Consider the following 21,280-nt stretch of genomic DNA (forward strand, 5'->3'; position numbering starts at 1 on the left):
CTCTCTACTGACTCAGGGATGATGGCAAATGCTCTCTGGAGGGGTTTGCAGTGATGGAAACAGACTAGCAATGCAGAGGTAAACCCACCTGGGCTGCTGCACTGTGGCAGGATATTGCTGCCTGGGTGGAGAACCTGGACGGGAAGGAGCATGACATAAATGCTCATGTGCTCATGAGTCGGGCCACTGCAGAACACCAAAACAACCAATAGGTGGCTCAGGTGGATCTGAATTGGCAACATAAAGGTGAATTATTTATAGCTCAGTGGGCCCATGGCACCTCAGGCCATCAAGAAAGAGATGCAGCTATAGACGAGATAGTGATTGAGGGGTAGATTTGGCCATGCACACTGTCACACAGGTTATCCATGAATGTGCAGCATGCTGCAATTAAGCAAGTCAAGTGGTTAAAGACTCTCTAGTATGAAGGACAGTGGCTGAAGTATAAATACAAGGAGGCCTGGCAGAGTGAATACATCAAACTCCCACAAATCCTCTATGAACTTTCTGGAGGGCTGTAAACATATTCTGGGCCCCAAACGACACCCAGAAAACTATCCTGGGCCTTGAAATGCAAGTCTTGTGGGGACCTGGTAGGCTATAAACAACTGTGTTACACAATGGGACTCTTCCAAAACAACCTTGTAGACAAGTGGGCCAAAAACAGAGTATTGAGTGGATATTACACACCCTATTGCACACCAGCCTCCAGGAAAAACTCAGCAGTGCAATGAACTATTAAAGACTGCGCTGAGAGCAATGGGTGGTGGAAACTTCAAACATTTAGCAAAAGCCACCTGATTAGTCAGCACTAGGGAATCTGGCACTGCTCAATCAAAACTTTTACACACTGGAGAATGGAGTAAAATTTCAGTAGTGCACATTAGAAATATGCTGGGGGAAAAAGTCTGGGTTATTCCTGCCTCAGGTAGGTAATTCCTGCCTCAGGCAAAGGCAAAAGCAATCCATGGGATTGCTTTTGTTCAAGGAGTTGGGTGCACTTGATGGGTAATTCAGAAGGGTGGAGAAGTCTGTAGTGTACCTCGGGGATTTGATTATGGGTGGGAATTACAATTCATTAAGCTGCTTGATGTAATGGCTATGTAAGACTGTGTGCTATCATGTATATGGTGGTGATACGCTCATCAGTGCATTGGGCACTTTAAAGCACGCATCTCCACCAACTCCAGATTTGGAGAACTGAACCCAGTTCTCTTTTGATTACCACATTAATAGAGAATGAACTTTGATAAATATGAGCAAGTACAATGGTGATGTAATCAGAACTGGCTTCACCATGCAACAGTCCAACAACACACACCATCTTCTCTTCCCTGAAAGACTATAATGGCAAGTGAAGCTCAAGGCCATGGTCAAAATGAACTCAATTGACATTTTATACAGACAAACTTAGGGCATGGTAGCTGTGTGAATACACGAAAGGACAGGAAGTGTGATTGGATATTTGAAAGTATGGGAGCTGGCATGATGTAAACGATGTAGAATAAGGGGTGGATACTGTGCTGGTTTCAAATGGGAACATGGGCCTTTTCCACCTTGGCTGAGGGTGGCAGTGGCAGCAGGGTTTTTCAGATGCTGATGTTCAGCCATGGGATAAATAGATGTACTGGCTGTAATGAAGCAGTTAATTATGATTTTATGATTTTGTTTTAAATGGCCTCTCATGAAGCAAAACATGGCTACATCTCGAGTCCTGTGTCCAATTCTTGGCCCCCCACTACAAGAAAGGCTTTGAGATGCTGGAGTGAGTCCAGAGAAGGGCAACGGAGCTGGTGAATGGTCTGGAGGATGAGTTCTCTGAGGAGCAGCTGAGGGAGCTGGGGTTTAGCCTGGAGAAGAGAAAGCTTTGGGGGACCTTGTGTCACTCTCTCAGTCTCTTCTTCCAGACAACAAGTATCAGGATAAGAGAACATAGTCTTAAGCTGTTCCAGAGGAGGTTTGGATTGGACTTTAAGAGGAATTTCTTCGACTAAAAGGGTGATTAGACATTGGAATGGGCTGTCCAGGGAGGTGGTGGGCCAGGGCCCCTGGAGGTGTTTATGGAAAAGACTGGATGTGTCTCTCAGTTGTCACGGTGGTGATCAGTCTCCACGATCCCAGAGGTCTTTTCCAGCCTGGCTGGATATGTAATTCGGTGTGGATCTTTCTGTATCTATTTTAACCTGATTCCGGAGCAAACAAGGAGACGGAGCACCCGCCTGAGGATCCCCGGCTGCCACCACCAAGATGGCGGCGCGGCGCGGCCGCCGCCCCGCCCCGCGCCCGCTGCCCTCCCTGGGCCGGCCGCGGCCGCCGGGGGCCGCCGCCGCTGTCGCCGTGTGATGAGAGCATCAGCCCTCACTGCCACGTCTCCCGGGTAGCCGGCGCTGTGCAGGGCCGCGCCGGGGCGCCGAGGCCGGACCCGCCTGCCTGCCTCCTCTTCTCCTCCTATCCCTTCCCCTGCTCCTGCCCCGCCGCGGGGCAGCGGCGAGGTGGGTCTGCCCGGCGGGAGGGGGGACGCTCCGCGGGGCTCCCGCCGCCGCCTCGTTCCCCCCGGGGGTTTTGCTGGGGATTGCCGGGGCTCGCCGCCGGGCCGCTGCCGCCGGAGGGGACCCCGCTGCCGGCTGATGTCCGAGCCGCGCCGCCGCCCGCGCTTGGATGTGTGAGTACCGGCGGTGTGAGAGTACCGGCGGTGTGTGAGCCGAGTACCGGCGGTGTGTGAGTACCGGCCCCGCCGCTCCCAGGGCAGCGCCGCGCCGGGAAGCCGCGGCGACCCAGGCGGGCGGCGGGCTGCGGCCGCCGGGCCCCTCCGGAACCGGCTGTGTGGGAGTGAGTGGTGGGGAGCTTCTGCCGGGCTTGTTCCGTCCTGCTGGTAAGTTACGGCGTGTGGTCCCGGGCTTCTCCTTTGAGACATTTCCTGCTGTGTCTGGGTTAAAGCAGGAGGTCCACGCACGCTGCTGGGAGCCGGGTGCTCTGTGGTAGGAGGGTTGAGGATTAAAGGCGCGGAAGTTCGGCTGGGGTCGCGGGAATGTGCGCTTTGGGCTTTTAAAGCGCCATCCCTACGTAACCAGTCCTGCAAGGGCACTGTCCTGTGGAAGATGAACAGCTGAGGCAATCTTCTGTAAGTCCTGGCAAATCCAACCCGCCATAAGGTACCGTTTCCAGAATGGATGTGGGTGCACGTTTCTGTCGCTGTTGTTTTTTTATCCGCAGTGAAAATAGTGTATCAATCATTCTCCCTTATATAGGGTAGCAGTTGGGCACATGATTTTCCCTATTACGTGAGGCAGCTCCTTCGCTACTCCAGCATCATTTTTACATGTGAACATACAGCAGAAACAGAGGCAGCTTTGTTTGCAATCTCTGATTGCTCTCATGCATGCTTTCCATTGTGAGTAAGGGGCCCCTCATGTCCCTGTCGTCTGTTATGACTGTAAATGGAGAAATGAGAGGTCTGTGTTACAAAGGGGCGAGATACAAAATTTTTGGAGACAAGGCATCCCTTCTGTAACCATTCCTTCTGTCTGTTACCTCGCTGTAATCAGAACATTTTCTGGGAGAGGGATGCAGTAGTACAGAGGTGGGACTGGAATGGCTCAGCTCCAGTTTCCCAGGATGCTGAAGGCAGAGAACATCAGCCCTTTTTAACCCACAGTCTGCTCCGTGGCTCACCTCCTGGCAGTCCTGCTGTTGGACTGTTTCTGACATTCATTTCTCCTTCCAGCTGCAGCTTTTGGAGTGCAGTCTCCTTCAGCCGAGGTACTTGGATAATACTCTGCTGGTAAAATGTGGGCTCACTGGTGTGTGAGCCTCTGGGGTTTGGGTTGAAACTTCACCTGCTCCTTGTCTGACTGGAGTTCTTCAGGTATAGATGCAGCTACTCCTTGTTTCTGTTCTTGAGCTTCTTTGCCTCGGGTTTTACTGTACAAACCAGCACAGCGGGTGGTAATGTTTTCCAGGTTTGATTTGTCTGGAACAACAGAGAAGCTCAGGTGATATTAGTGACACAGTGACCTGTGCTCATCGTGTACTCCTGATCTCAAGACCATAGAACACCTGCATGCCTCCTGGCTTGTTCTTTGCAGACTTGCCAGCATTTGAGACCTGACTTTCAGAAGCTCTGGGTGTCCACATTCCTACTAATGGAGGTGTCTATGCTGCCTCAACCAGAGCATTCAAAATCATTAATAATTTTGAAAATGCAGGGGTTTTATTTCTTACTTTTATATTTAGTCTTTCTGATTGTAACATTTTGCTTCCTACTTTGCAGTGCATGTTTCTATTCTGCTTGTAAGATGATAAATTCTTAAAAAAACTTGTTGCATAATACAGATTAGCACCTTGCTGAATTGCTTGTTTTTCAGAGACACTAATGGCATTTACCACAGTAGATTCAGTGGTAGCTAAGGAAATAAAGCAATTATAATTTTGCTGGCCTGTCTGTATTAGCATCATTTGTGCTGATGTAACATTGCCAATATAGGTGTACTGTTATATTGTACTCAAAAGCAGACAGGCCTAATAATTTTTTTTTGTCCATGCGTTTTTCAGACATTCCTCTTTGTTCTGAAATTTTACATTAAAAAATTAACTCCTGTATGTAGTGTTTGAAGGGGAAGCCCCACACCTTTCTGCTGGTTTTGAAACTGAGTAGCACTGAACACAAATCTTTCTCTGAAAGGATATGTAATGCAGATTGACTCAAACCTGGTTGTCATAAAACTTAACACCTTCTTTCTTTCTATAGGCACCAGATCTGGATATGTGAGAATACAGCCAAGAGCAAACGTGCTAAAAATGTTTGTTAAGGTTGCTTCCAGTTTCCATGAGCATTCAGTTCAGAAACCAGTTGGGCCGCTCAGTACTCCTCAGTAGAGTTACAGTTGCTAAAATGGATGTGGTGGAAAGCAATAAGATAGTACCAATTCTGAGACCACCCTGCTCCTTAGTGTTTTCCCTGTGCCACAGAATCATGAAATGCTGTGAAATCATGAAGTTTTCTTGTGGCAGTTAAAATTGGAACTTTAGTCCATTTGTTTCTAACCCTACCACAGTTAGGTAAGTGGCATAGCTGTTAGCAGGTGGATTTTTAAAATCAGAGGTAAATCTGTAGTAGCTGTGTGACTTGGGAAAATAACTCATTAGCTTTCGTAAAATATCCTGGAAGATTTCATGCCATTTTTTGGGGGCTGTTGTCATTGGTGAGTTATTTCCAACCTTTTCTTGACTTTTTTGGGTATTGCAAGCAAAAATGAGACTCCTGGTGAGAAGTGGCTATTATGCAACCTGGTTAGGAGAGCTATTCTGGAAGACAGGGTGCAGTGGCATCCTTTGGGGGGTTTGGAATTGTTGGTTTAAAGCAAAATTATCAGTAGACATCTGCAACCCAGAAATACATATAAGGGGAGCATGGATGCAGATTCAGACAGCTGGATTAGTCTCAGTATAATTAATTATACAAGGGATTAATGTATGCTATTGCATTTTCTCAATCTGCTGGGTTAGTTGCATTGTAAACAGTAATATAAAATGTTGAGTCCTGCCTACCAAAGTCATGGAGGTTGAAGACTTATTGTTTTGTGGGGAATATTTATATCACCGGAACTTCTTGTTTAAGAGGCAAATAGAGGAGAATCGATGCATTCTCATAGGTGGTTGATATTTTGATGCAAATGTATGATTTATAGAAATTACAATTTGTTTAAAATTCCTTGCAATATTGTTGCTTTTCTGCAGTGTCCGGAATGTGCAAAGCATTGTCTCACTGATACTTTCTGCTGTGAATCCCCGTGTGATGACTTGGTGTAAGGCTCAAGGAAGTGGTTTTTAACTTGTGTTCTTCTTCATGCGTTCAAGCTCATTGCTACAGATGGCAGATCCCTGCCTTATTTTTAGCTATTTGAGGACAAAACAGAAAAATCTAGTGACTCCCCATGATTTGTCGTCATGGCTGATTTCCATTAAATTAAACATAGGGATTGGCAGAGGAACAAAACCAGCAGGAAAGCTGCTTCTGTTTGTTTTAAAAAAAGCTTGTCTAAAGCGCTAAAATAATACTGTAAAAAATATCCACTACTACATACAGAGACCTTGGAAGAGAAGTACTTGCTGAACAGTTTATCCTGTTTTGGATAAGGGAACTGAGGTCTGTATTGGTAAAACAAGTTCCCTGGAAGTCAGTTGAAGAGGAAAGATTAAAAAGCAAAAGATATCCTGGCCTGTGCCCAGGCCATTAGACTGCAGGTTTGTGTTCAAGGTTGGGGGCATAATGCCTATTTTGGTGGCTTGCTTGATGGAAAATTTTAAGATGGGCTCTTAAAGCATGAGCATCTTATATTTTTTTTCCTTTGTTTCCCCTCATCTGTAGTGATCTGTTTTGTTGTGCATTTGCCTTGATATCTTGGGAAAAAAAATTTCAGTGGCCGTACTAAAATTCCCTGACTTTCCCAGTTACTGCACATGGCATGGTATAATGGAGAGTGATCTGTAGCTGTGTTGTAGCAGAGCTGTGGCTGTGCATAATGTTTACTGAAGAGCTCTGGTGCAAGATGTACTTAGGAGTGAGTGTGTGTTGATAAATTGTATTACTGGTCAGCTTTGATAGCTTTGCCTGTGTTGTGTCTGCTGAAACGCTGCCCTTGTGTTTCACTTCCCAACCAGTGTCCCCTTCTAAACAGAACTTCAGTTTCTATAAGTAATGTGGAGTTGGAGTTAAAACTTCTGTGTTGTTACATACTCAGAGAACTGCCTGGCTCAGTAATTCTCTACAGCTCTTTAGTTTGGACCTCTCACTCTGGATGAGGCTGGGCTTGATGTCCCTTTCCCCAGACAATTCAGAAGCATGGGAACTCTAGGACCAAAATAGACTGTGACCCAACTGGTCAGGCCTGCATTTCCCTCTGCTGCTGAAAAAGCTCAGCTTTGCAATTCTGTCTTGTTCTCACACAAGAACAAGCCAATGCTTTCTTTTTTCCCAGATCCAATATTTGGCTGTGAGTTTTGCTGTATACATCAGAAGAAGCCAAAGAAAATGTTAATGTCTTGCTGCTAGCTGTGTAATACTTGTTGACTTGGTGCAGAGTGTTATTGGCCACTTGGAACTGCTGAGCCTTGAGGGTCTTGCATTATGGCTTTGTTTTGTTTTGTTTGTTTGGTTGTTTTTTTTTTACTTCCTTTTGGAATATAAATTCTCTTGTCTTCATTCATAAAATTACTACAGTCATTCATTAAAGTTTTCCTAAGCAGTTTGTTTTGACCTGCTGCAGCAGTTAGTTGCACAAGATAATTATATGGTAATATAAGGTAATACTGTTTTATTACACCAGGAATTGTGGCTTTGTTCCTGTATTTGCCAGAGGTTTGTTTAGAGCACTTAGTGTGTGTCTCAACTTTCCTCCACCTCACAAACACCTGAACTCGCCTATATTCCGAAGAGGACACTGTTGCCTTTATACCTCTGCAGACTTCTTCCTTGCACCCTCTAAAGTAAGGTCTTTGAGGGGATTTTTAGGGAATTTATAGGATTTCTCTGTTTTTAAAAATGGCTTTTTCAGTATCTTGGATGATTTTGTTCATCTGGAGTATTAAGAACTTAAATCTATGTCCTATACCTTAACATGCCTGCAAAATGAGCTGACTGAGCTTACTGCACTTTAAATTGGAGAGGCTTTTCCTGAAAAACTTTTCTTTCCTGTTCCCATTTTTCTGCGTGGGGTATTTGAAGTACTGTGACAGCTACAAATGGCAGGTGCTGCTTTCCCCTTGTCTTAAGCTAAAATTTCTATTTTTCCCATTTAGCTTTCTGCTTAGCTCTAGTCTTCCTTGCTAAAAACACTAAAAGTAAGTAATACAGTACATATGCTGTTTGTTAATGCTTGTCATAGTCTTGCTACTTTGACCCTTTGGTTTTGGCTTCTATGTAGAGGACTGATAGATGGAGTCTCTTCAGCCAGAGTTGTGCTGTATCAGAAAAGCCTATACTGACATGGTCTTGATGGGTTGGTTTTGTTTTCACAGAGGAGGTTATTAGTCACTGAGCAAAAATTAGTCTTGCTGGTGCCCCACCTGACAGTGATGGTTCCCCTCCCAGCTCTCCTGTTAGATGGTGTTTGGGCTGCACTTCAGGGGGGTTTCTGCCTGTCTCTGTGCCAAATCCCCATATTAATCCATTGCTCTGTATGGCATGAGGGCTTGGAAAATGTGCTGACTTGGAGACCTCCCTCCTAACCGGTTTTGCCTCCCAGCTCTGGGCCAGGTGGCGGGTGTGTGCCTTTGGATCCAGCCGGAGTTGAAAGGTTGTGTTGACTTAGCACTGGGGCAGCTCTGTGCAAGCCAAATATTTAGCTTTCCATCTGATAACCTGTCGGTTGTTTCCTCCCTTGCAACAACCAAATGCTTATTTTATTCCCAGAGCAGTTGGGGCTTTCACAGAAGTTTTGTGTCTTTGTGGCTTCCGGTGTGGCAGATGTGAGGGTGCTGACAAGGTGGCCTTGTGACCAAGAATTGGGTGCAGCCATTGCTGTTCCTTGGCTCTCTGGTGATTTTGTTTCTTTTTGGTGTTATATTGGGTGAGTCAATTACTAGCTTTGTGTCTCTTTTTCCAGCTGTCAAAGTGGGCTTTTGGTTTTGTTTTGGTTGTTGTTTATTTTAATTTAAATAAATAAATTAGAGGTTGACACTAAAAGGAAGTAAAAATAACCTGTAGTAACTAGGACTCTCAAAGTTCAAAGAAAAACTTGTGTGATAATTTGCAGATATTAGGATTGCTGGACAACTGCAAGTTTAGGGTTAGGCTGACCAGCTGCAGTGAGTTGAGTTGAAGACCTTAGCAACCAAGAGAGCATTTTAAGTTTCAGAAACTAATTGTGCTTTGTGTCAGTGCTCTGCAGCCATGTCATGGGGGTGGCTGGCTGCACTTCCCTGCCAGGGAGTGCTGCACACGTGGCAGGTGTGTTTCCATAAAGCACAGACATCCTGCATGGAAAGTCTTGCCAGGATTATCTGTGTTCTGTGGAGGAGGCAGAGACAGTCCCTCACCATAGAGGCCATGAGTTGCTTCACCCCCAGTTGTTAAAGGCTTCCTCAGCAGGAAGAAGGTCGCTTTGAGATGGTGAGTTGCAGTGAGAGACCTGTGCTCTTCTTGTGCCACGTTGCACCAAGTGAGGATGGCCACGTTTCCTTTTCTGCTCTTGTGAGTAACTGGTGGTAGGACTTGTGGAGCCAAGGAGAGCCACTTGAATGTTTTCCAGCCTCTCAGAGTTCTCATGTCTCCGTGCAGCAAGGTTCCCAACAGGACTGGAGAGGCTCGGAGTTTTCTTCAATTAAAAAATGTTAACAGCATCAAAATAACTGACTGAGCTTTGTAGCATTTCCAGTGAAGAGATGGGGAACAGGCACACTTTCCATTCTGATGAGTCATTGACTCTCTGCTGATTTGCCTCTTGAAAGAGCTGTTTGGGCGGCTGCTGCTGCAGAAACATGATTCTGAGTGATGGGTCTTGGTGAGCAGGACAGGGCTGCACACTGTTTCACCTCTGAATTGGTGAGTAATTCATCTGCCTAGCTTTTTATCAGTAAAGTCTTGCACACTGCTGTGGTTCTTGCCTGCCTTGATCCTGCCACAATCCTGCCTCGTCAGGATAGCTGTGGAGCTGATGGGCAGGAAGGGTATCATGGCACAGAAAAAAACAATTACCAAGTGCTTTCTGTGGTCCTAAAAGCAGGAACTGGAAATCAGAGCACCTGATGCTTTCTGTTTTTGGATTTTCTTGTAACTGTGTCACAAATTAAAGTTTTGTCTCTGTCCTGAAGCATGGTCTGCGCTAGGACCCAAGAGCTGTCCATACTCACATCTATTCCCTATGTGTGGGCAGGACCACTGTCTGCTCTTGTGTAGTTGCTTTCCAGATTCTGCCTGTGTGTTTTTATGATGCCCACATCTGCCTCAGAGAGGAGGTCTTGGAGACAAGGTAATACTGGTTCTGAGGATTTGAGGATGAAGGGATTACAAGCATGTCACTTATTTTTTGAGGGAAATTGTAGGTGAACTGGAAAGAACAGTGTGGAATCACATTAATGGACTGAAGAGTCTTGTCAGTAAAAGCTTTTATCTTTCATTACTCACTTTTTCTGCATGACTCTATAAAATAAGATCACTGATGGGGTGGGGAATGCAAACAGAGAATAGAGCAGGGTGGATTCTTCATTAATACTTAATATGACTTGGAATATTATCTGTTGGCTTAAGGGGTTTATGGACACCTTTTATTCTTGTTTTCAAAGTAGAATCATGCCTTTGTTTATTAATTGAAAGCTATAAAAATGTTTTTCCCCATGTCTTTCTCCTCAAAAAGGAGGGCTGTTGATTGGTTCAAGGCGAAGAACAGGAGACTTAGAGGCAATCTGATCTGTAATCTCACTGCTTTGTTTAACTTTATCTGTGGCGCTTCAGTTTTGGGTGGCTAGTTTTACAAAATAAAAGCAAACAAAAAAAGGCATGGTTTTTGGGCAGATTTTTCTCCAATAAATGCCTACCTAATTTGATCTAACTCCAGTAAAGTTATTTAAAGCTTGGCTTGAGGAACTGCCCAGTCTATATGTTCATGAATCACCGTGAAAGAGCTTATTCAAGTGCATTTAAAGTATGTGCACTGACGTTAAGGATGGCTTCTTTCCATGGGCAGTTGTTTTTACTGGTAGAAACCTGCATTTTACTGGTTGGTAAAGCCAGGGGTTGGAATTGCGATTACTTCGTGTCCAAGTGTCTGTGTTGGTGAGTGTGTGAGGCATACTAATGGGGTGATACTAATGAGACCTGTTAAATTATTTACATGAATTATTGAATGTGGTATAAAATACCTTCTACTGTTAATAGCACTAATTAGACCACCAACTTATTGCATCCATTATCATAAGTATCCTATAGGTCAAATCAGACCAATTGTTTCAGCTACCACAGGCACTGTTGTAGCTAAATTCGGCTTAAAACGGCTTTCAAGTTTGTTCTTTTTTGGGGGGTTTTCCTCATTTTTTTCCTTCACTTTTGCTGTTTATCAAAAGTGTCTGAATGCCTTAAGTGAATTCTGCATTGTTTGTTACTGCCCCTGCTCATCTTACACATGCAGGAGAATGTTCTTGTTTATATTTAATTCCTGAAATATAAATATTTCCAAATAAAACTCTAGAACATCCTAGGGAAAATTGTCTGAAAGGCATCGTTGACAAGATAGGTAAGATAGGCTTCAGTCTCTGTTGTGTTGCTATTGGAGATATGAGAGTATTAAAGTCTGCCAAAACATACTATTTACTTCAAAAGCAAAATTCTCCAATGTTTTTTCGCCTTTCATGCATTTTCATATCTCCTTTTTATTTTTTTTTTCTCTCTCTCTCCTGGATCTCTGTTTTTCACTATGGTTTTTTTGGGTTTGGTTTGGTTTGATTATTCCAACTGACTTTCATGTGGGTATGCAGAAAGCATTCATCCTTTGAAACATCTTGTTGGAAGTTTGAGAATTGGTATCCTGGTTTCAATCATGACAATTGTTTATTGGAGTAGAGATGAAGGATGGGAAATTTTAATACAAAGGGCAATTCTTTGAGGGAATTTTTTAGAGAAGTACTCCTGCACACTGTGTTCATGGTGACAGTCTGTGACTCACTGAGAAAACTTCTGGCATTTCTGCCAGCTGTGATTTCTTAGGATTTTAAAGGAGGTGATGACTGAATTATAAATAGACCATAGGTTCCATTTGTACATTTCAAAGCTACATCTAGAGTTTCCCTTCCCACAGAAGGTGTGTGTGCTTTTTTGGCCCCTGGATTGGTTCTGGCTATTCTATTTTTCCAAAAGGGCAGCTGATTTAGACTCCAGGCACACAGACACACCAAAGTCCTTGTAGTGAGGTACTCACTTGGTGTCTTGTTCCTGTACAGCACACGTGGACTCCAGTTCAGTCCTTCACTCCCTTATGTCTGCTGTTTCCACTGGAAACTTTCCCGACTGCCAAAATCATTGCAGTGTCACGTGAGAGACCAGTGAAATAGAAGAAAAATTGTATGGGAAGTGATAAAATCTGTGCCAGAAATTACAGTATTGTTTCTTATATTCTGAGTTGCCCAGCCTCTCTCATACCAGTTCATTTTAAGGACTTGATAGATTTAAGTGTGTCATTAAAAATAAATAGGTAAATAAATATGTACAAGTTTGCTTCTGAATTATTTTTCTTTTCAGGGCTGGGTTATGCAATTGCCCATATGTGCATTTAAAGTACATGCATACATGTGTGTTTTGCTGCATTTTCTGCTCATTAAACCCACTTTTAAATGTATGTATTACCTTGGTGTCATCTGGGCATTCTTAGCACAGAAGGGAGCTGAACGATTTTTTGCAGTTTCCTTCAAGGACACCAGTCTGTCTGTTCATAGCTCTGCCAGAGGGTGTCCAAATTACCTACCAGCATCAGAGCCTGGCAAGTAATGTTCTGGGTGCCTAAAAAGAGCTGTGAAGCTCTAGTAGCTCAACCACAACACGGAGAGGGCTCTTCCCAGGTTTGCCTTTGAAATGAAGCACACGTTTTTGTCGTCTCCAGCTCTGGAGATGCTCAGTGGTGCTTTCCAGCCAGCAATAAGTGTTCTCAGTCATTGATGACTAATGTTTAGAGACACAGTGTCAGTGGTGTGTAGTACTACTACAGTGGTGTTCATTCTGGGTGTGCAAGAAGACACTGACCTGTTGCCATTGAAGTGGCACAGTGGTTTAGAGTGGTGATGGCTGTCCCACAGGGCTCTGAGTGTATGAGAACGGCTTCCTTCTGCATGAATTTGCTTGGCTGGAGCATGAACTAGGTGAGTATGACCAGCAGTTTAAACTTAAGTGATGTTTCTGCCTCCTTTGCAGATTTGGGAAGGCGTTTGAATCATTGTCTGGGTGTCGGGGCACAGCCTGCTGGAGGCACTGGAAGTGGACTGGTTCCTGGTCATGCCCGGTGGAAGGAGGGGCCCCAGCCGGCAGCAGCTAAGCCGTTCAGCTTTGCCTTCTCTCCAGACTCTGGTTGGTGGGAGCTGTGGAAACGGTACTGGTTTAAGAAACAGGTGAGGACAAAGGCAGGGTTGTTGAGACATCTGTGGCTAAGTCAGCGCTGAAAGCAAGGAGCCTTGATCCACCCTGAACCCTGTGTGGGGCATGGCTTTGTGGTGAAAGTGAGGGACTGGGAGAGGGGAACCTTGAGCCCTCCACTGTGGCATTATGAGATGGCTCATCCAAGAGGGAACAAGTCTTGCATGACAAACCTCTTCCAGCTTCTCTTCTCAGCTCTGCTGTGGTACATGCTTCTCTCTGCAGCCTCTCTTTTGACTTCATGCCTTTAAACCAGGCCCATGAAGGGGATTGTGGCAGTGGTCTCAGCCCCCCTTCAGCACTCACTGTGGTCACAAGAACCAGGGGTGGAAATCAGACAGTGCTCCTTTTGTCTTTCCTGCAGCAGTTTCCAGAGCAGTGAGTCCTAGCAAGAGTCCTTGTCTCGCTCACTTACCTTCACTGCCCTGGGGAATTAGTGTGACACATCAGAGTACAGCTGTGACTCCTCCTCCTACATAATAGAAAGGCAGGGCAAGAGGATGCCCATATTCTGTTTTAGAGCTGCTGGTTGCAGATGAAATTAATTCTCATGATAAAGATGACCTGCATTTTCTGGGGAAGTTGGGGGCTGAAACAGGAACACATACATGCAAGTAACATTGAGATTACCACATTTGGTATAAAAAACTGAAAGGGCCCAGCATTACTTCTTTCCATAAAAAGCTGGCAGACTAGAGAAGCTATTTGCTGCATGCTGGGGCCCTGGTATAGATTTATTCTGACAGACTAGAGCAATCCAAGCCACTTAGCTTTGGCTTTACAGACTTCTCTGTCAGGGGCAAAGGGACAGATAGCGCATTTTGAGCTTCTTGAGAAGGAAATGACTGTTGGGACTGTGGAGTCAGGGCCCCAGGGTCCTGGGAGTGTTGCTTATCTGGTTTCAGTCAGATATAGCATAGTTTCTCCACCAGTTCAGTATGCCAGAGCTTTTAGTTTTTGTAGCCTCCTCTGAAAGCTAGAAAAGAAGGAAGTGTGAGAACACTTGAGAGGTTAGCCTCTAGGAAGTGTCTGAACTACTCCATTCCATTTTCAGTTACTCCTCTTTTTAAAAGAGGAACTATGAACAAGAAAGACAATGGGCACTTTGCCATGCTGGAGAAGGAGGATGAGTGCTTCTGTAATGTCCTGGTGATGGGTGGAAAGAGCCCATATTAAGTGTTGGGTGTAGTACAGAGTCCTTAATGATTTTTGCTCTGTATGTCTGCTCTTCAGTCTGCAAGTTTACTGAAATATTGCTGGGCATGGCACAGCACTTCTAACAGATTCAGCTGTCATCCAGAAAAATTCTGGATAAGGGTTTTGTCTGAGCTAAGATGATGGAGTTCACCACCAGCCTCATGTCAGAAATAGGAATACAAGACTGCTGTCACCTCTCCCCTAGTAATGCCCAGTCTCAAATTCACAACCTCAAGCACACTATCCTGGAAAATATCAGAGATTATGTAGAATGTTTACCAAGTAAGTGATGTCCATCTGCTTCAGGAATGGTAGTGCCATCAGCCTGTCGGCGCCTCCGATCACAGCACTGATTACTCCAGAGCCTGTGCGTCACTGCCGGATCCCTGAACTGCCATTGGATGGGAGCCTTCTCTTTGAATTCCTGTTCTTCATCTACCTTCTGGTAGCCCTCTTCATTCAGTACATCAACATCTACAAGACTGTCTGGTGGTACCCATACAATCACCCTGCTTCCTGCACCTCACTGGTGAGTTCCTCAGCAAGTGCCATCACTTGGGCATTTTCATTGCACAGCTTCTTTTCATGCTTCTTCAGTCTGGAAATCACCAAGCATTTGACATTAAGGGAGTGAACGAGAGTTCACATGCACCCCCATCAGTCAGGGCCATGTCATCTCCCATTTTACAGGGCAGAAAAGACATGGCAGGAGAGAGGAGTCAGCAGGACTCCTTCAGGAGAAATTTCTTGCACATGTTTGCATGGTCTAGCTAGCCCCTAGGGTTTGACACAGAGTTGAGACTCCAGGAACCGTCTCGTGCTGTGAGTGCCACTTGCCAGTCAAAACAACAGAGCCTGAGAGAAGGAAGATGTGCAGATTTTTCTTAGGGTCCCACAGCAGGTCAGCAGCACAGTTGGTGAGGGGGTCAGATCCTCAGCTTATGTAAAGCTCTCAACCTCCTCGGTTTCAGTGTTCTTGCTGTCCCAATAAGCTGCCTGTGAGCCAGTGAGCCTCACGTGAGCAAAGCCAGCCTGTGCAGCTGGAACCATGTCCTAAAGGCTGCTTGGAAGCACGAGGTGGTCCCTCAGTTACCTGTACCGACAGGTGGTGCTGGTGTTCCAGTCACCAGCCTCCTGCTCAGCTCTGCCCTGCTGGACACGGCTGGCTTAGAAGTAAAAGCATTCTGTTTGGGGCTCCCTACCCAGCAGGATTTAATGGTCGTTTCCCATCACAACTCAAGCATTCTTTTTTACCCAAAATGTCCTTGAAGTACCAAAACCAGCAGTATTCAGAGTCTACTAACTCTTCTGGCCAGAATATATTAGATGGCTTCACTGAAAAGCTGTAAGAGATACGTCTAACTTGATGCAGCTAGAGAACTTAATGGTCAGTGAAGATGAGGTTTTTCAGATCAGTTTGGTTTCATCAGGAAGCACTGGTTGCTACAGACCATTTTTGAGACCAAGAAGGAAGGTGAGCTGCTGTGCTCACTCTGGACGCCGATTTGGCTGCCCTTTGTCTGGTTGTTTAGAGGCTTTTCTGTGGAGAACCTGAAACCTATTCTTCATGGTAGGATTCTGGTTCTAGATGTTCCTTTGACCCCAAAAATACCTGCCTGAATGGTGGGTTTGTTTTGTTTTCTGTGGAAACCTCTTCATGGGAAGGAATCTCCCTGTGGAGGAGATCTTGCTTCTGGAGATGTTCCTGTGTTGCTAATGTATATTTCTTTTCCTTCATTCCTAATAGAGAGATTTGGAGAATGCTTATATGAGGTCCTAATGTACTCTCCAGCAGCCAGCTTTCTAGTCCCACCCCATGTGGGTGGTTTCAGAGTCCCCTTTCCTGGTGAAGACCTTTTTTCTTTCCTCCTTCAGAATTTTCACCTCATTGACTACCACCTGGCGGCGTTCATCACAGTGATGCTGGCACGGAGGCTGGTGTGGGCCATTATCTCTGAGGTAACATTCCCACTGTTCCCTCTCCTGCCTGTAGAACTTGCTGTAGAACATGGTCATCCATGGCCTAAAAAAAATCTGCAGGTTGGAAGGTTTCTTCCCTCAGAAGAGTGTGGGTGTGAAGGACTAAGATTTTGAGGATGCCCTTCTGCCTTGGAGTTTTCTCCTTGAGACCAGTCATGTCCTGTAGTATTGGGTAGCTCTGTTGGCTCTGCTGGGAGGAGATTAAATGGTCCCACTTGCTTATTTATCTCTGCAGGTACAATACTGTACCCCACTATCTCATGATGGAGAAGTGGCCAGGAGACTTGCAAGTCAGGTAGCAAAAAGGCAAACAGGGAGGTTGGCCAAGACAAGAAGAATGAACAGGAGCTCAGACGGGGAAGGGTCAGGAGGAGGATGTCTGACTACACTGAAGTGAAATAGGAATACTGGTATGACTCCTTTTCCAGTTCTGGTTACTCAGTAACTCAGACTCTGGTCATGTCACCACAGATTTTGAGACCTTCTCTGTGTCTGTGGGAGCAGAACCAGGCCAAATTAGGTCTCTATAAAAGGTCATTTTCAGGAAAATAGAAGTTTTGTCCACTGAAATGGTTAATACAACTCTAGGCTAAGCAACTAAGCAGTGTTTAAAAATAAGTAAATTAAATAAAGGAACAGTTACATCCTGTTGAATAGATAAGTGGAGAAGGTGGGAACTCTGAAGGTCTATTTTCAACTGATTCCTTCCATTTTCATTTATGGTCACATCCTCCATAAGATTTGCCATAGACTGAAACTTCTGCATTCAAATCTTCCATGCAGGTTCTTGAGCATCCCATGTATTGGCTCTAACCCTTAAGAACCTTTTCATAATTCAGTTTTCTTCTCTCCTCTGGAGATTGGATCAGGCTTTCTTTCTTTCCTCCTCACTACACTGCAGCCTGCACATCCAATAGAGTTAAATTATGGAAATCTGGGTTTGGGATTGACAAGGTGTACATCTTTTCTTCCCTCAGCTGTGAACTGTGACCTTTCACAATGCTGAGACCTGATCCTTCTAAAGAAAAGAAAGAGAGGAAATGGGTCTCAGGCCATCTTGGACTATGATCAGAGCAATAAGGGACTTGAGCAAAAATATTTTTCTGCTTTGCAGCTCTGAATTTTTTCTTCAGAGGTCCTATTTTAGTCATGCCCCACAAGTTGTAATTATTTGAATCTTTTGGATCCTGTCAATCGTTAATAAAATTGAAGGAATTTGTGCTTGTAAGAGAATCAGTTTCCTGCTTCTGAGAGGAAGAGGGCAGCTATCCCTCTTCCAGTACCTCCTGGCACCCCTCTCCCTGTTCCTCCTCCACAGGCATCCCTCGTGCTCATCTTCTAGCACTGGTTGTTCAGGGTGCTGAGTGTTCCCTCTCCGTTTGCAGGCCTCTCAGGTGGGTGCAACATCACTGATGCGCTACATGGTGCGCCTGGTGCTGCTCACCCTCTGTGGATGGGTGCTCTGCTGGACTCTGGTCAACCTCTTCCGCAGCCATTCTGTTCTCAACCTTCTCTTCCTGGGCTACCCGTGAGTGACACCACTTTGAACCTTCTGGGCGGGGGGGGCACAGATGCTTGGGGGTGCCATGAGCCACCGTGGGAAGCAGAGTGCTGGCTGTAATGTCTCCTTGATTTAGGATTAAAAAGGAAGCAGGGGGATGGTGTGAGGAGGTGGCACTGAGCTGATGAAGTGAATTGCCTCAGCTGTTGTTTGTGTGAGGGGCCTTTACTGCCACTTGAAAGCTGAGCCTTTGGGATTGTTGGTTCTACAAATGGGATTTTAAAAAAGTTCTCTGCACAGGTGATGAAACTGCAGCCTCTGGCCTTTTAGTGGAGAGGCTGTTAGCTTCTGGAGTCAGGGTTCCTATGTGCTGTCACTCTTGTCAGGGCCAGTATCAGTTGGGGAGGTGTCCCCTGCTCCCTGTTGGGATGGCTATTATTACAGCCATTTTTTTCTTTCCTTCATGGCAGGTTTGGTGTCTACGTCCCTCTGTGCTGCTTCCACCAGGACAGCAGAGCACAGCCTCTACCTGCAGACTGTGGTTACTTGGTACAGGACCAGGTGGCAGATGATGGGGCTTCAGCTGTCAGCAGCCTGGTCAAAGACTTCTTCTCGCTTCTGTGGGAATCCCTGAGAGAACAGTTCAATAATCCTACGTCTATCCCCACCCACAGCTGCCCCCTTTCCCCAGATCTTATCCGCAATGAGGTGGAGTGCCTAAAAGCAGACTTCAACCGCAGGATCAAGGAAGTGCTCTTCAACTCTCTCTTCAGTGCCTACTACGTGGCATTCCTGCCACTGTGCTTTGTGAAGGTAGCTGTTGTCTGTCTCTCTCTGTGCCCCTGCCCACTGTCTCCTTCTGAATGTTGTGTGAACTGCTGCCAGGCCAGATTCCTGGTTAATCCCCCTTTTCTCTGTCTCCCCTTTGGCAGCCCGGATAGCGGAGCATGGCTGCATCCGGAGTGCACTAGTACTGCTCCTGGTTGGCAGATAGGTATTGCCATAAATGTGATGCACCTCTAGTCCCATCACCCCACTTACTAACTCCCCTTCTCCCACCCCCTGTCCTAGGCAGGTGGATAGCTGTGTTCTTCCTAGAAAAGAGAACCTGTTGTTACCCGTCTCAGATCCAACATTGTGGCTTTTGAATGCTTGGATCAGAGGCTTTGGTGGTCAGCCTGTCAGAGCCAACTAGGATGCTTGGCAAACTAAATCCAAGAACCTCTTGTCAGTGTGGGGGTTATATTTTTTCATCTGTCATTTCTCTAACTTGAATAAGCTCCAGTTTGTGCAGAGAAATGGGCAGGGCTCCACAATCCGTGTAGCAGTCTTGGTGCAATTGGTGCTCCTGGGGCAGTTCTGTTGGCAAGCAAACTGCCTTGTTACCTGCTGCTGGAGGAGGAGATGCACCAGCTGCAGCATCATCCCCTGTCCTTTCTCCTACAGCTCAAGGAGAAGGGAGCCTTGAGTGCCTCCTAAGCTGTAACCCTCCGAAATCACCGGTCCAAAAGCGCATGCCTGTAACGTGTGGTGTGGGTCTGCTGGATGCACATGCAGTATGTCCCTTGTCATTCCTCCTTCTGCTTTGTGACATTGGTGCCAAGTTCTTGTCTGGTCTCTTTGCAGAGCACCCAGTACTATGACATGCGCTGGTCCTGCGAGCACCTCATCATGGTGTGGATCAATGCCTTTGTCATGCTCACCACGCAGCTGCTGCCTCCCAAGTACTGTGACCTGCTCCACAGGTCTGCCGCCCACCTCGGCAAGTGGCAGAAATTAGAACACGGCTCCTACAGCAATGCTCCACAACACATGTGAGTGTGGGAATGGGCAGGGCTTGGCATGCCTAGCAAGGGGCCAAGATGCTCCAGTGGATGAGCAAATACCACCAGGGTTTATCTGCTGAGGATGTGTCTCCACTCCCCTGCAACTATTAGACTCGTTCACTCAAAACAGAAATGGCTGCTCTAGAGGGCTGTCTGAGCTCCTCCAGTCACTGCTGGATGCTTCACAGAAAGAAATGCTGAGATTCTTCTTGGCCACTGGAGAGTATCTTGAGCAGAGGCAGGCAGTGGCCCCCTCCACTGCAGGTTCTTGCACTGGGAGCCATTTGTTCATGTTACTTAGAGTCCATTGGATGGGCTTGTGATCAACGCTCTGTGCTTTTCCAGTGGGAGCTAGGCCATGACCTTATGGCAGAGGCTTTGGTATTTTTCAAGACGCAGTCCATTCCTGGGAACCCTCATTCTGGGGATAGGAGGGTTGGGAGCACAGATAGTAATGTTCTGGCATTGTTTCCCCACAGCTGGTCAGAAAACACAATATGGCCACAGGGAGTTCTGGTGCGACGGAGCCGGTGCCTGTATAAAGCAGTTGGGCCTTACAACGTAGCAGTGCCTTCAGACGTGTCCCATGCCCGCTTTTATGCAAGTATCTCTTCTCTTGCTTGGTGCCTTACGACTGTGGGAGGGAGGAGAGGCTCAAATCCAGCTGCAGCAGAGCAGATTGTGCAGGAGAGAGTTCAGTGTTCCATGACAGGCTGGTGCTGCTGAGCAAAACACATCTTGCCAGCAGTGGGGCTTTCCCATTCTGTCTTACAGTGACCTCTGGGCAAGATGGGAACCATGGCTGAGGTGACACAGCTCTCCCATCAGGCAGTGGCATTCCCCTGAGAGGAATGGGAATTTCCCTTTCAGGGAAATGGGAAAGTGTGTCAGCAGGCCAATAGGTTTATTTCACCCGCTTCCCCTTCTCAAGCAAAATGCCACTTCTCCATGCCTTTTTTTTACTGTTTTCCCTAAGTAGCAGCTAATGGTGGCTGGAGTACAACTATTGCTTCTGCCCAGCTTTATGTCCATATTCCTTATCACTAAAACTCAGCAAGAAATGACAGAAACCTCTCGTTCTTAACTCTTTCCCTGCAGTTCCTCTTTCACCGTCCCTTACGGCTGCTCAACCTGCTGATTCTCATCGAAGGCAGTGTGGTCTGCTACCAGCTCTACTCCCTGCTGCGCTCAGAGAAGTGGAACCACACCCTCTCCATGGCCCTCATCCTCTTCTGCAACTATTATGTCTTATTTAAGCTCCTCCGGGACCGGATAGTATTAGGCAGGGCATACTCCTACCCACTTAACAACTATGGACTCAAGGCACACTAGGCTGGCCAGACGTGTACCCCTTCTCTTCCTCATCCCACAGGGCAGGGAGGGAACCTCAGAAAAAAATATTTTCGTACAGTTCTATTTTTTTCTTGCGACGTTTATAAATATTTAAAATATTTTATATTTTGTATACTATTGTTTTTGTGGGGCGGGAAGGGAACCAGTGGCAATTAAATGTCGCTTTATAAACAAGGCGTTATTTTATATATATATATATATATATATATATTAAAAAAAAATCCATGTGTATATACCGTATATCTATACCCATACATATATTTGTGTGAAGCAACAGGATTGTGTGTGTGGTCACTGTGTCTGCTTTGC

The 21,280-nt window shown here is 45.9% G+C and overlaps 1 protein-coding gene across 3 annotated transcripts; it reads left to right on the top strand.

Annotated features, from left to right (window-relative positions):
- The first annotated feature begins 2,517 nt into the window (after positions 1-2,517).
- Positions 2,518-21,250, top strand: TMEM39A (transmembrane protein 39A). Of its 3 annotated transcripts, none has more exons than XM_021549176.3 (9): positions 2,518-2,662; positions 12,896-13,089; positions 14,618-14,840; positions 16,187-16,270; positions 17,677-17,819; positions 18,263-18,605; positions 19,419-19,606; positions 20,098-20,218; positions 20,717-21,250. In XM_021549176.3, the coding sequence occupies exons 2-9, from the start codon at positions 12,977-12,979 to the stop codon at positions 20,948-20,950; spliced, it is 1,449 nt and encodes a 482-aa protein (XP_021404851.1). In that variant the 5' UTR covers positions 2,518-2,662; positions 12,896-12,976; the 3' UTR covers positions 20,951-21,250. The 3 variants fall into 3 exon arrangements, with proteins under 3 accessions (XP_021404851.1, XP_021404852.1, XP_021404854.1); XM_021549177.3 differs by lacking the exon at positions 2,518-2,662 and adding an exon at positions 5,073-6,560; XM_021549179.3 differs by lacking the exon at positions 2,518-2,662 and adding an exon at positions 8,104-8,567.
- The last annotated feature ends 30 nt before the right edge of the window (positions 21,251-21,280 follow it).

The sequence above is a fragment of the Lonchura striata genome, chromosome 2, assembly GCF_046129695.1.
Source record: "Lonchura striata isolate bLonStr1 chromosome 2, bLonStr1.mat, whole genome shotgun sequence".
Taxonomy (NCBI): domain Eukaryota; kingdom Metazoa; phylum Chordata; class Aves; order Passeriformes; family Estrildidae; genus Lonchura; species Lonchura striata.